This window comes from Dermacentor andersoni, chromosome 9 (genome assembly GCF_023375885.2).
Source record: "Dermacentor andersoni chromosome 9, qqDerAnde1_hic_scaffold, whole genome shotgun sequence".
Classification (NCBI taxonomy): domain Eukaryota; kingdom Metazoa; phylum Arthropoda; class Arachnida; order Ixodida; family Ixodidae; genus Dermacentor; species Dermacentor andersoni.
Window position 1 is genome coordinate 68,827,922 of NC_092822.1, and position 15,908 is coordinate 68,843,829.

Here is a 15,908-nt window from a genome sequence, read left to right on the forward strand (position 1 = left end):
AGAAATTCCAGAAAGGTTCTATATGTACAGATCAGTAGACTTGAGGAAAGTGTTTATCACATCATGTGGGCTGAACAGTCCTGTTTGATATAACCTTATTCAGGCTTGTCACTTCAGATTAATAGTTTGCCAAGCATGCGTTCCTGCCTCCTATCGACATGGTATATTGTAAAAACGAACTAGACGGGCTCATTTTTGGTGTCATGACAAAGCTGCTCAACAGAGACTGCAAGGAAGCATATGATGCTATGAACACACCATAAGAATCATATGTGCAAGAATGTTGTAAAAAATACAGGCTTTTCAAACAGTAAGAGGAAAGAGTAATTCCATGTAAACTATACTTTAATTTCAAAAACAGCATACAATGCTGTGATGGCTAGAAAGGTATTTCTCACCACCTGCATTCATGGCCAAAAATTAGTGCGTCACATATTAAAATGAATTTAAAAAAATGAATGAATGAATGAATAAATAAATAAGTAAAAAGGTGTAAAATACCATGGCTTGACGTAAGCTTCTGTTGCTTACACTATTTGCATAGTATCTGCAGCACTGCTTGATAAATACGAAATTGACTATAAAGACATCTAATGTGTTCCAGTAATATGCAAAGTGGAATACAAATACAGCTTAAGGAATCAAATTCCCAATTATGAATTTGTATGGTTGCATTATAGTGACAGGGAAAAACGCAGTAGCAATAACTGTGAATCACGAAAATAATTCTTTATTGGGCGAACCTGTAACCCAGAAAAACAGGTTACACTCAAAGCACAACACACTGATTGCAACGAGCACAGTCGGCGAATGTAGAAAATCTCGTCAGCGGGTGAAGCGCTTCGGCTTTTATACACGACTCTTCAAGCGTTTCAGCATAATTGCTGGTGCCCGTGTGCCTTCCAGAAAGTACTTCACAATTCGCATCATGCATACAATCAGAATACACAAGGTTCAGGCAATTGATAGAACCATCGATAGCATTCGAGAAACTTCCGATACATGAAGACACATCTTGCGCTGAGCAATAACGTTTAACATTTGTTAACTGGTGAAAAGCGGTCACCGGAGAAAGATAAACAAGTAGATGTGTCAATATGCGGTTGAAAGGACAACTATATTTGAAGTCAAATGATATGTAGCCTTCACATTAATGACTATAATTATCATTATTGCAATATAATGCTAATGACAACGAGTGAGTGCCTGTAATGTGCAACGTGGGAACTCTGGGCGAACAAGAGCCACGCTAACGTAATCAAATGTCATTAAATATTACATTACTACCATTTTTGAGAAGCAAAAGCAAGCACAGGAAATGCAAGCACTAGAGCCAAGTGACCTACCACAGAGATATGTGCAACGTGGGAACTCTGGGCGAACAAGAGGCACGCTAACGTAATCAAATGTCATTAAATATTACATTACTACCATTTTTGAGAAGCAAAAGCAAGCACAGGAAATGCAAGCACTAGAGCCAAGTGACCTACCACAGAGATATGTCGGTTGCATCAAGTGCAACGCATAAAACTGCACCGCAAGATTGCATTCCAGAGCCTTCTGCTGTACCCACAAGATGGCAGGTTAGTTGACAGCAACAGAAGAATTGTGGTACTGCATGCAAAATGTAAAGTGAACAAGAACAAAACAAATGTTGCCAGCAAAATTTGCTTGCCTGGACAAACCATGTGATTTTTCTGACACAGCAAGTTCTCCACACAGAAAGCAAGTAAATGCAATTATGTCAAAGTGATGGAAATAACATTGCACAAACTATGCAGCCCATAGACAACAACCTGTGAACACCAGCCATGAAAAAATAATTGTTCACCAGCAATGCTGAAAATTGGTCAGGGCTTTGTAGTTTACACAGGACTGATGAGTCTTTCGTTTTCCATATTACAGCTTATCGTTAAATTATGAATGACAGGTCAGAGCCATAGACATGTGAGAGTGTTGTCGTGCCAGATGATAGCCACCATTTAATTCCAGCAAAATTCTACAGAATGTGCACAAAAAATTTGACATGCTATTCCTAGATTTGTTTCTTTCATAATTATGATCATGTTGTAACTGATGCAAAAAAAAAAAGAAAACAAAGATGAAAATTAGATTCATGATAAAGGTTGTTAGGCACTGTGTGAATCTCACAGTGCTGCATAATCCCCATAGCAACCCCGATAGCAGTGGTAGGTTACCTTGCCATAATGTTGGTGTATTTTGCAGTAAACCTCCGAGAAACATCCCACTGTCATCAGTTCACGCAAGTCATAAGATGCCCTTAACCTTGCATGCAACCTTGGTCCCCAGTCAATAGCTTGGGATGTCTAGGCAGCTGATTCAGGCTAGAAGCAACATCTGCTACAACATTTCACTACTGCATACCATATTCATGTGTTATTTACAGAGGATGTCACTAAACATCACCGGTGACTTCTCTAGCCTTACGACGCCCACTTACTCATGTCATTGCCATGATGTGCAAATTCTAATGGGCTTCGCTAATGCTCAACCACAACTCTGATACTGGACATTTTAAGCTCGAGAACAAACTGTGCTTAAGCTATGCATTTCACATTGTGAAGAACTTGAGAACAATAAAACTGCCATAATGGTTTAGTCTGTGCTAGAGCAGGACATAAATGACAGACAAAAGAGCTTGTTCTTGGAACATAAGCACTTGAACTTGGAAGCACAAATATATCAAATGTAAACCCTATCACCGATGTGTTCTTAAATTTCCAAGACAAACAAGAAATCTGGCACATACTGCTGTGTCTTGGTCTTAATTGTAAGTTTCTGTTTTCTTTGCTAACTTCTTATATTATGTGTAACTTCCAGAAACTTATTTACAGAGCCGTGAACATATCTGAGGCCAATCCGCACTTAACGTAAGCCAAACGTTCGATGTGCTGGCATAGCAGTGATGTCACAATAAAGGCAATGAAGCAGCTGCGGAGCACCTGACCAAGGCGGTGGTCAGACCTGTAATGCAGCAGAGGGTGCTAAGAATCTATGGGTCCAGACAGGCCGCCAATGGAAACTGACCCTGCCAACCTTTAACAGCCAAACTCTGTCGAGTGAGGCTAGCTTAGCAGGAACTATCAGACATTGTTTGAGATATCATCGGCCTTAGTGAGATTAAAAGAACTGGCGAGGCTGAATAATGGCCATGTCCTCTGCTATAGAGGTCTCCCAGTTAAGAAGCAATATGGGGTTGGATTCCTAATCCATAAGGACATAGTGGGCAATATTGACTGATTCTACAGCATTAATAAGAGGCTAGCAGCAGTCGTAATCAAGCTTAATAAGAGGTATAGATTAAAGGTAGTACAAGCTACGCTCCTACATCCAGTCACGATGATGAGGAAGTAGATCAATTTTATGAAGATGTTGAATTAGCGATGACAAAAGTGGAAACTCAGTATACTGTAGTAATGGGTGACTTCAATGCAAAAGTGGGGAAAAAGTAGGCTGGTGAACAAGCAATTGGCAACCACGGCGTCAATTCTAGGAATGCTAGAGGTGAGATGCTCGTAGAATTTGCAGAAAGGACTAAGCTAAGAATAATGAACATCTTTTTCAAGAAGCGTAGCAACAAAAAGTGGACCTGGAAAAGCCCTAATGGTGAAACAAGAAATGAAATTGACTTCATACTTTCTGCTGATCCCAGCATAGTGCAGGATGTAGAAGTGATAGGTAAGGCAAAGTGCCGTGATCATAGGTAAGTGAGAGCTAGGATTCATCTCAATTTGAAGAGAGAAATAGTAAAATTGGTCAAGAAAAAACAGGTCAACCTAGAGGCAGTAAGGGTAAAAGCAGACAAATTCAAGCTGGTGCTTGCCAATAAATATGCAGCCTTAGAACAGAGAGATGAAGATGACATAGAGGTAATGAATGAAACCGTAACTAGGCTGGCTTCAGAGGCAGCAACTGAAGTGGGAGGCAAGGCACCAAGGCAACCAGTAGGCAAGCTCTTCCAAGAAACAAAGGACCTAATAAAGAAATGACAAAGAATGAAAGTGCCCAACTAAAGAGATGATAGAATTCGTGGAGCTGTCAAAACTGATCAATAAGGCGAAGATAAGTGATATTCGAAATTATAACATGAGAACAACTGAAGAAGCCATAACAAATGGATGCAGCCTGAAATCAGTGAGAGGAAACTTGGCATAGGAGAAACCAAGATCTATGCACTGAAAGATAAGCAATCTTGAAGGTATAGTAAAAGCAGCGCAATAATTCTATACTGACCTGTACAGTACCCAGAGGGCTCAGGATAACTCCATTCGAAACAGTAATGAACAGGATACAGAAACTCCTCCTATAACTAGCCATGAGGTCAGAAGGGCCTTGGAAGACATGAGACAGAGAAGAGTGGCAGGAAAAGATGAAACAACAGTCGATTTAATGAAAAATGGAGGAGACATGATGCTTAGAAAACTGGCGACTCTCTATACGAAGTGTCCATCAACTGCAAGGGTCCCAAAACACTCGAAAAATGCAAACATTATACTAATCCACAAAAAGGGAGACATTAAAGAATTGAAAGATTATAGGCTGATTAGCTTACTCCCAGTATTATATAAAATATTCACCAAGATAATCTCCAATAGAGTAATGGCAACACTGGACTTTAGTCAACCAAGGAAACAGGCAGGTTTCAGGAAGGGATGCTCTACAATGAATCACATCCATGTCATCAATCAGGTAATTGAGAAATCCGCAGAGTCCAATCAGCCTCTATATACGGCTTTCATAGATTACAAAAAGGCATTTGATTCAGTAGAGATACCAGCAGTCATAGAGGCATTATATAATCAAGGAGTACAGACCGCTTACTTAAATATCCTGGAAAATATTGTCACGGGGATGTTGGGAGTATAGAAAGACTGTATTTACATTATATATACAAGATGAGTCAGAATAGCTAAGGTGGCTGACCACCAACAAACAGCAGCGAGCGTCTCGTGATCCCTTCTTACTCTCTTCTTTCATCCTTCTGCAATAGGAACCCAGGGTGGTGAAGCACCGTCTTGGCGCATGGTAGGTGAAGATCTGCGAGCGAAGTATGGCTTCAGCAGGGAAATGTGCATGACGTCAACAAGCATTGGAATTGAGGATGCATCAAACTGTAGCGGCGAAATCTCTCAATTTACGTCGTTACTTGACGTAGGACTTCATAAGGCCCTGTGTAGTGAGAGAGAAGCTTCTGGGAGAGGCCAACTCAATGACATGGTGACCAAAGGAGCACCCAAGCACCTGGCGTGAACTTAACATTGCGATGGCACCAGTCATAATGCTTTTTGTATATGCTGCGAGGCTAATAAATAAGATCGGGCGACTTGACGTGCCATTAGAGCGCGATCAATGACTTCACGAGCGTACTCAGTTGTAGCATGTGGCACAGAAGGGAGGGTGGTGTCAAACGGCAATGTGGGGTCACGACCATACTAAAGATAAAAGGGTGAATATCCTGTGGTGTCATGTCAGGGCGAGTTATATGCGAATGTCGCATAGGCCAGCGTGCCGTCCCAGTCGTGGTGATCATTGGAGACATACATCGACAGCATCTCTGTGATTGTTCAGTTGAGATCTTCCGTAAGACCGTTCCTTTGTGGGTGGTAGGCGGTGGACCGCTTGTGCTCAGTGAATTAGAGCGCAGGAAGTCGTCGATAACCTGAAACAAGAATGAGCAGCCACGGTCTGTAAGTAACTGTCGAGGTGCACCGTGGTTGAGAATGACGTCATGGAGGAGAAAATCGGCAAAGTCTGTTGCACAACTAGTCGGCAACGCCTTTGTTATCGCGTAGAATGTCGCGTAATCATTAGCGACGGCGATCCACTTATTCCCTCTAGTCGTCGTCGGAAAAGGGCCAAGCAGATCGATGCCTACGTGAAAGAATGGTTCATAGGGAACTTCAATTGGATGGAGTCGTCCGACAGGTGGCAGGGGAGGTTTCTTCCAGCGCTGACACAATTCACAAGTTGCGACATAATGATGCACAGAGCGGTAGTGACCCGACCAGAAGAACCGGAGTGGTACGCGGCCGTATGTACACAGAACTCCAAGGTGTCCTGCCATCAGTGCATCGTGAAGTTGTTCGAGAACGATGGATTGCAAATGACGAGTAGGAACAAGGAGCAACTCAGGGCTGTCAGGGTTGATATTGTGGCATTAGAGGATGCCGTCATGCAGCACGAACATGCGGCATGTGCCGTCGGTGCTATGAGATTGCACTCCGGCAATGATGAACTGTAAGGATGCGTCGCGTTGTTGTTCAGCGCACATGTCGGTCATGTCAGTCAGAGCCATCATGCAGGCCAACGGATCATGTGCAACAGGATCAAGAGGATCTACAGGGTGATGAGAGAGGCAGTCAGCGTCCTTGTGCAGACATCCAGACTTATAGTTGACAATAAATGAAAATTCCTGGAGCCGCAAAGCCCAGCAACCAAGCCGTCCTGTCGGGTCCTGCAGGGAAGACAGCCAGCAGAGTTCGTGGTGGTCTGTAACGACCAAAAACGTGCGGCCGTACAAATATGGCCGGAACTTGGCGACAGCCCAAACTAAAGCCAAGCACTAACGCTTGGTGATGGAGTGATTTCTCTCAGAAGGTGACAGCAGGCGACTAGCGTAAGCTATCACGCACTTGGTACCATTCTGTTGTTGGGCGAGAACAGCGCAGATGCCATGGTCGCTTGCGTCAGTGTCGACTTCGGTCGGTGCAGATGGATCAAAGTGGGCAAGTAAAAGAGGGGTGGTCAGAAACTTGATGACAGCGGCGAACGCGTGAGCCTGCTCTGGGCCCCATGAGAAGGGCATTTTCATCTTTAAAAGATCTGTCAAAGGCCGAGCAACATCGGCGAAGTTTTCGACGAAACGGTGAAAGTAAGAACACAGGCGGACGAAGCAGTGCACGTCAGGAGCAGAACATGGCACCGGGAAACTGCATACGGCGCAGTTGAAGGCTGGCTTTTCAGAAGACCGTGAGAATGGCAGCGAGTTGGGTAACATGGCTGCCGAAAGTGGGAGAAAAAACAATATTTCCATCAAGGCAACAAAAACAGGTGGTTCATTTGTAGCCTCGCAGAAGAGAGTCCATCATATGTTCAAATGTCGCAGGAGCATTGCATAGGCCAAAGGGCATGACTTTGAATTGATATAAGCCATCTGGCGTGATGAAGGCCGTCTTCTCGGGGATCATTTCATCAACTGAAATCTGCCAGTAGCCAGATCAAAGATCGATGGATGAGAAGTATTTAGCTCCGTGCAAGCAGTGCAAGGCGTCATCGATCCGTAGTAGTGGGTAGACCTCTTTTTGGGTGATCTTGTTTAAATGGCAATAATCGACACAATAACGCCAGGTACCGTCTTCTTTTTTCACAAGGACGACAGGCGAAACCCAAGGGCTGGCTGATGGTTTGATGACCCCTTTGCGAAGCATTTTGTCCACTTCTGATTGGATGACTCTATGTTCAGCATGCGATACACGATAGGGACGCCGACGAATAGGATTCGTGTCTCCAGTGTTGATATGGTGGTGAACAGCAGATGTTTGGCCTAAGGGCTTGTCGCCAAAATCAGATGTCACGGTACGATCAGAGGAAAAGACGTATGTCCGTGGCCTGTGCCGAGGTGAGGTGAGATGCAATCATCTTCACGAAGTCATCCGTTAAGGAACCAGAGCTATGTGCAGTAATTGACGCTAAGAAACGACTTTCGGCATCCAGACTCTCAATGTGAAATTTGGAAGTACTGTACTAGAAACGCTGGCCAAGAACATGCTGGCCAGAAGCACTTGAGGGCACAGGCCGAAATTCAGAAGCGGTAGAACAATGCCGTTATTAGTAACTGTGACCAGCGTATGCGGAAGAGCAACCTTCCAGTTCAAAAGCACGTCAACGATGGGGCGAAGAACATATTCACCATCAGGAACCTGTGGCTGTGCGGTCAAAGCGACGTAAGTGACTGCCTCGGTTGACAGACGCACATCCTGAAGTGAGCACAGATGCGGTGAGGCAGTGATTGGAGCATCGGCGAGTTGAGGCAGTTCCAACTGAAGAACGCTGGTTGCGCAGTCGATGAGAGCAGAATGATTTGATAAAAGTCCAATCCAAGGATAACGTCGTGAGTGAAGTTGCGGATCACAGCAAAGAGAACAGAAGTAGAGTGGCCGGCTATACTTAAACACGCAGTACACGTTCCAAGAACAACCAGCATGCCGCCGTCGGCCACACGAAGCACTTGTGCAACTGCTGGAGTGAGGACCATTTTTAAACTAAAGCCCCTAACTTTAAACGTCTACGTAGGCTAGCACTTATCACCGACATGTGGGCTCCATTGTCGACGAGTGCTTGGACAGGTACGCCGTCTATTTTAACGTCAATTACACTTCTACTTGTGAACGCAGCCAGAGGATTTGCTGCAGTAGTAGGCAATGCAGCATCACCTGCAAGGGTCGCATTCCTTAGTTTCCCGAAGGGTGTGGCCGAAAGCCACAGGATACGAAAGGCGACGTGGCTGCGGCAAACGAGAAGATGGGCGACACCTTTGTGGTGAACGAGACTGGTGTCGGTGCGCCGATGGTGAGCAACTGTACCACGTGTTCCGAGCAAAGTTGTCAGCGCTGTTAGACTCGGCAGTGAGTGAAACATTGTGGGCATTTCCATTAAAACGGCTCAGGTTGGTCAGCATGCAAGGTGTTGAGGGCCACGAGTTCGAACGACGTGACCAATGACAGTATCGGGCGATGTGATCAATGCGGCGACAGGTGAAACATAATGGCTGGTCGTCCACAGTTCTCCACTCAGTTGGGTTGTGATAACGCGGAGAGAAGTGTGGGGGTGGAGTGAAAATAGTAGAAGGGCGTTCGTTAGCTCTGGGATCAGCGACAGCACACACAGACTGTAAACCTGTTTTCAAGTTCCTGTTGAACTCTGGCTTGTACGAGGGGAACTGAAAATGTGGTAGTATCAGGGCTAGGCGAACACAAAGCTGCGGGTGCCATCGCATCCAATTCACATCTAAGGATTCGCACCACGTCCTCTGATGGCAACGCATGCTGCTGTGCCGTTTGATCTTCACATGTCGACGTTGCGGCAGTATTGGGAAATCTGGCAAATGGTTACAAGACACGCCGGCTTTTGACCTGCTCGAATTGTTGGCACTCTTTAATGACAGCATCAACTGTAGAGCAGCTTTTGCACATGAGCAGATTAAAGGTGTCGTCAGCAATGCCCTTAAGCACGTGCCCAACCTTCTCAGCTTCTGCCATGTCGTGATCATCTTTACGACAAAGTGCCACCACATCCCGGATGTACGAGACATAGGACTCTGTGGGGGACTGGGCACGGGAGGCTAGTTCCTGCTTTGCAGAAATTTTACAGCCAACTGGTTTGCCAAACAACTTTGTCAGCTTTTGGTCCCAGCTGGTTAGCTTCTCTTCGTGGTTTTCATACCACACCTTTACCGTGCCTCTTAGGTAGAACAACAGGTTAGCTAGCATAAGCGTAGGGTCCCATCTGTTGATTCCACTCACACGTTCGTACATAGCCATCTATTCTTCCACGTCGGTGCCATCAGTCTCACAGAAAGTTCCAAGATCCTTGGGTTGCAGAACCATAACTGAAGGTGACAGCGACGCAGCTGGCGACGGTGACGTTGGAGGCAGCAACGATGTTGATCCTGCGTTGCCATCATTTATGGTGCGGACGGTGATGCGACGTCCACTGAGGAGCTCCATTTCCAGCCGTAGCACCCCGCACCTCACACCAATATGTTACGGGGATGTTGGGAGTATAGAAAGACTGTATTTACAATTTATATACAAGATGAGTCAGAGTAGTTAAGATGGCTCACCACCAAAAACATGCAGCAGCTGGCATCTCACGATCCGTATTCTTCCTCTCTCTTCTTTCATCCTTCCGTAACAATATCTACAGAGATTCCACAGCTAGCTTAATTCTCCACAAGAAAAGTAGAAAGGTACCTATAAAGAAAGGGATCAGACAAGGAGACAGAATCTCTTCAATGCTATTCTCTGTGCGCCTGGAAGAAATCTTCAAGCTATTAAACTAGGAAGCTTTACGAGTAAAGATCGACGGCGATTACCTCAGCAGTCTTTGGTTTGCCGATGACATTGTTCTATTCAGCAACAGTGCAGACGAGTTACAACAAATGATGAGGACCTTAACAGAGAGAGTGTAAGAGTGGGGTTGAAGATTACTATGCGGAAGACAAAGATAATGATCAATAACCGGGCAAAGGAACAAGAATTCAGGATCGCCAGTCAGCCTCTAGAGTCGGTGAAGGAGTATGTTTACCTAGGTCAATTAATCACAGGAAACCCTGACCATGAGAAGGAAATTTAGAGAAGAATAAAAATTGGTTGGATCGCATACTGCAGACATTGTCAGCTCCTGACTGGAAGCTTACCATTTTCATTGAAAAGGAAGATGCATAATCACTGCATTTTACCGGTGCTGACATGCGGGGCAGAGACTTGGAGACTGACAAAGAAGCTTGAGAACAAGTTAGGGGCTGCATAAAGAGCAATGGAACAAAGAATGCTAGGCATAACTTTGAGAGACAGAGAGAGAGTGGTTTGGATCAGAGAGCAAACAGGTGTAGCCGATATTCTAATGGACATTAAGAGAAAAAAATGGCGCTGGGCCCCAGGTCATGTAATGTGCAGGTTAGATAATTGTTGGACCATTAGGGCTACAGAATGGGTACCAAGAGAAGGGAAGCACAGTAGAGGAAGGCAAAAGACTAGGTGGTGCAATGAAATTAGGAAATTCATGGGTGCTAATTGGAATCGGTTGGCGCAGAACAGGGGTAATTGCCAACCGCAGGAAGAGGCCTTCATCCTGCAGTGGACATAAAATAGGCTGATGATGATGATGATGAAGGCAGTCATTTAGACTGCCCCTAATCTTTAGGACTTCTTTCCAGTGTGAGAGGACATGTGTTTGTCGAGGATTTCCTTCCGCGAAAAGGATGCATTGCAGTGCACGCAGGAAAAGGGACGCTCTCCTGTGTGGCTGAGCAGATGCTGCTTGAGGTGGCACTTCTGAGTAAATTTGTTAGGGCACAGGTGGCACTTGAAGGGGCGCTCGCCCGTGTGGCTGCGCAGATGCTTTTTCAAGTTGGCATTCTGAGTGAATCTGTTTGTGCACATGGGGCACTTGAAGGGGCGCTCGCCTGTGTGTGTGCGCAGGTGTGCATTCATGCTGCTCTTGTACTTGGTCACATAAGTGCACTGCCGGCAGTAGTGCTGTTGGCCCCGCACATACACGAGCGAGTGGTATTCGTCCCTGGACTCCGACGGTAGGAAACCTGCAAAGTCACAAAAAGCATCGGAATGTGATGCAATGTGTCACACATTTCGTGGAACTACAGCACTCAACCTGGAAATCAAAAAGATTTGCCACACTTGTACGTAAAAAAAAAGTGATAACCAGGGCCTACACAACCTCCATATTAATCTTGCAGCAAGAGTGTACTGATGCAGTATATGTCTTAGTGAGGTACTTATATCTCTATACGTAAATCACTATTCAGAATAAAAGCTCCGCTCCCCCTTGCAATGAAGAGAGGTTGGATTTGGCAAGCAATGTGGATACTATGCCAAAATAGTTAAATTACGTAGTATATATGTAGGACTCTACGTCAAATCGTTACTACAAACTCTACATTAACGAACTTCTCAAATTTACATATATTTTAAGAATCCCGGCCAGATTGCTCATATTTTCAATGTAAAAATATTTCCGAACTACGAATTTCAATACAGCGCATATTTCAGAATAACGCACATAGTTTGTTTTCGCCTTTATAACCGAGGAACATCGGAATTATGAATTCGGCTAGAAGTAACAGCGCCGCAACTCTAGCACGAAACAGAAACCGCGAGTGCAGTAGCTATCATCATCACTATGTCGAGTGCCAACTGCTTCACCACAAACTTCACCAAGAACTTCACGACAAAGGTTTGGCTATATTTGCGCGAGATCCAACAATGAATGCAGCTAGCAAAGGCAGCAAGAAGTGAAAGCAGTTTTCGCCGCAGGACAAATTGGGCATATTGCAGGAAATTGATGCAGGGAAAAAGCAAATCGACGTGTGCAGACAGCGTGGCATTGCCCCATCGACAGTCGCGACCATTTTGAAAGACAGAGACAAGATTGTCAAGCTTCACCTAGAATCGCAGCTCGCCCCTACAAGGAAACGGCTGCGACTGGGAAACTTTCAAAATGTGGATCGAGTTGTTCTCACGTGGTTCAAAGATGCCAGACTGAAAATGTTCCCGTGTCTGGCCCAATGCTCCAAGAAAAAGCCCGCAAATTTGCCGAAGCAATAACTGGGTTCAACGCGAGTGCGGGCTGGGTTTTTCGTTGCTGCCAAAGGAACGGAATAACTTGGCAGGTAGTCTTGGGCGAGGAAAAGGCTGCTGACAGAGAAGGCGCGGATTCCTGGCGCAATGATCGTTTTCTAGAGGTGGCTGAATCGTACTCTGAAGACATTTTCAACGAGGATCAGACCACATGTTCTTAGCAGCTCCTGCCAGACCGGACAATCCACTTCAAAGGGCAGCAGTGCAAAGGAGGGAAGAAGTCGCATCTTCGTGTGACAGTCCTGCTCTGCTGCAATGTGACAGGCACGAAGAAAATTGAACCGATCGTCATCAGCAAGTATGCAAAGCCTCGCTGCATGAAAAACGTCATGTCGTTACCGTACAACTACCGTGCCAACAAACGAGCCTGTATGACCAGAACTCTTTTCTGAGCGGCTCATCAAACTTGACGTCCAAATGAGAAGGGACGACCCAAGAATTCTACTGGTTGTCAATAACTGCTCTGCTCACATTGTGAATGTCTGCTTGATGCATGTTCGCTTGGAGTTTCTACCGCCAAACAAAACGCCCTTGCTGCAACCCCTAGACCAGGGCATTATAAAGAGTGTGAAAGCAGAATTTTGTAAGTGCCTTGTGCAGCTGTTGATTATGAACATCAGCCTAAAGCAGCCGACTGCAATCATATTCGTCAGGCAGCGGCAATGCTCACAGGAGCTTGGTGGAACTTGCAGGTGTCCACCATTAGCAACTGCTGGCAAAAAGCAGGGCTTGTCAAAGCGCCCGTGCAGCTTGAAGATGACCTGGAGGTGACCAACAACAACCCAGGAGACCTGTGGACTGAGGTTGCGGAACTGCTGCCCATCGTCTCTTGGACGACCACGTGGAGAGCGACGGCACAGCACTAACATCTCCAGTGATGACAGACCGGAAGGAAGAGGAATGTGGGTCACCGAACACAGTGCCATGATCCACCCGATAAGGTATTGCGCAAAGTGGAAGATGTGGATGCATTCCTAATCGGTCGTGCGTGCTGCACGTGCCTGAAGCAAATGACTGATTTCTTCAATTAAAGCAGCTTTTAATTGAGTGAAACATTTTTACTTGAGAGTACGCTTGTCTGCACACACGTCTACTGCCAAGGTACGTCATTTTCCTTCCTAGGTTTGTCCACTGGCTTATAACCGCACGTTTTTCATTACAACAATATTTCAAAACAACCAACGATTTTTGGCGGTCCCGCGTGATTCGTTATATCGAAATTTGACTGTATCATGCAATCACCTATTCAAGGAAGTATTTCGTTTTTTCTTTTAAATTAAATTCCTGCAATGAAGCACAACAAATCCATCAACTGATATCAGTTCATGATAATATGAATGGACAGGGCAAAATGAAAGAAGTTAATATGAAAGAAAACGGAAAATGTAAGAAACACAAGAAAAGAACAAAGACACCATTTATAAACATTAGAATGGCATCACATGTGTTAGTAGAGGAGCATACTGCCATGTTACTGTGTATTAAACAAAGGGGCATTTCTCTATATTAGCGCATTACAAACATTCTTGATCATTAAGTTTTGATTGTTTCAGCAAAAGCAAAATGAAACTACAAGGCACTGAAGGTAACGTATCTACCAATCTGTATTTCTGCTGTGACGATTGTATTTCTGCCACTGACACTACTGCAAACAATCACAAACTAAGCAAAATCTCTTTGAAGACAGGCACAGTTCCACACTATAAATTGCCCTGGCTGAAATACACTGTCTGCTAGTACATTCCAGTGTTGCAGTACTGCATCGCTAGTACTTTGCCGTACACGTAGTACATAGATGACAATTGCATAGGTAACAATTGATAAACAGTTATATAACTATCACAATGGCGAATCAATCATATATACAACTGCTCTGTCATGTGACAGAGAAAGCAAGTGGATCCTTTCTGCGAAGTATCAAGTGAGCCGGTTTTCTGGCAAAGCCTGATCCACACAACTTCTTGGTAGTTTTGCGGGTGGAATGGACACATCTGTAACAGCATCGAAATCACTGTTAAGGCATATGCGAACACTAAAACATCCTCACACATTTGTTTACTTTGCATAAACAAAAATATTTAGCTTGAGCTGTGGTACTATGCTTCACAATTTATTATGATCTCATTTATCTATCACTAACAATTATTTAGACTCAAGCAAAGTCTACTTCCTAAGATTAATATTTTTTTTAATGCAAGAGCAGTGCTGCATCGAACACAAATTTCTACCTGCCCAGCCTTGATCACAAAGGCTCCTTCTTCAAACAATAAGTGTACAGATGCTCCTGCCAATGCTTACATAGCAGGTCAAAAGTTCAATTGGTGAGTACTTGTGAAGGCACAGTCACTGAACATGACATCTATATTTTCGTGTACCACTTCTTAACTTTTACCTTACCGAGTTCAAAGAAACTGATAAATTTGACCAACAGTTTTTGGACCCCTTCTAAGACATTGTCATTCAATTTTTCCCATGAGTAAGACCACTGAATCGCATAAAATAATGATTGTACATTAACAATTGTTCGTCTTTGACAATTTTCAACACATCGTGGAATCTGGAAAAATGAAACTTAAACAGAAGGTATTAGTGAAACCAGCCTCCAGGGCTACTAATACTTCCCCAATATAACAACGCAAAATTTGTACTTTGGTTGACTTAACAACATAACTTTGAAATTACAGCAGCAGTGACAATACACAAGCTTCTGTCAGATTGCACAATTTTCCGATCCGACATCTCTGTTTTAATGATGTCTGAAACATTGTTACATGCTCAGAAGTGTGTGCTGTTTTGATGATGGAGTTCAATTAATATTAAGTGCACCTTTACTTTCACCCCGATAGGCTTCTTTTTATCCATCAGTATGTCAAAAGGGTATGCAGAACTTTTTATGGTCAATCCTTCCGGTGCTGCGGAGTTTAAACGCGAGATTGTTCAGGGCCCCGTGTCGCAGAAAATCCAACGTCAGCTTCCGGTGTCCTGCCTCCAGCGTAGGACATCACTTCAGCAAAAATAATTTCGTACCATGCATACCCAACAACGCAAGCCCTCCATGTGGCACAAGGAAGTTACTGAACCAATTAAATTTTTCAAGGTAAGATACGTAGAAAAATTTTAACGTATGACCTACACACAACCCACAGACATGATAGGCTTGGATTGTAATTTGAATATATGAGAAACCATAATTCTGTTACACGGTAAGTCAAACACAAACCCCTTTTGATGCGATAGCATTTTCGAGCTGCCGTTTGAGGTCTAAGTAGGAGCGGCGAGGCCCCCTCAGTTCCTTGCACCAATAATAATAATAAAAAAAACCAACAAGCCACAAAGCTTGCCTTCGTGCATACCATTTGCTGCCAGCGTTTCCCGGTAAACATTGCGGTTACATAAGCTGCAGTTTCCAGGAAGTGCGAGATCACTTGGGGATCATTGAATGCTATCACATTCACTCTTAAAGGCAAGGCTTAAGCATTCAAATTTTTCACTCATGCAAGAGCACTTAGT

At 44.4% G+C, this 15,908-nt stretch overlaps 1 protein-coding gene across 1 annotated transcript in view; it reads right to left on the reverse strand.

Moving 5' to 3' along the window:
• LOC129384184 (uncharacterized) overlaps nucleotides 1–13,324 on the reverse strand; it is a 30,996-nt gene extending 17,672 nt beyond the window's left edge. The window contains exons 1-3 of the mRNA XM_072284548.1: nucleotides 13,069–13,324; nucleotides 12,518–12,711; nucleotides 10,948–11,354 (exon numbers count right to left, since the gene is read on the reverse strand). Of these exons, the coding sequence (XP_072140649.1) occupies nucleotides 10,948–11,354; nucleotides 12,518–12,711; nucleotides 13,069–13,324 (857 nt within the window). The remainder of the gene's footprint in view (nucleotides 1–10,947; nucleotides 11,355–12,517; nucleotides 12,712–13,068) is intronic.
• Between the last annotated feature and the right edge of the window lie 2,584 nt (nucleotides 13,325–15,908).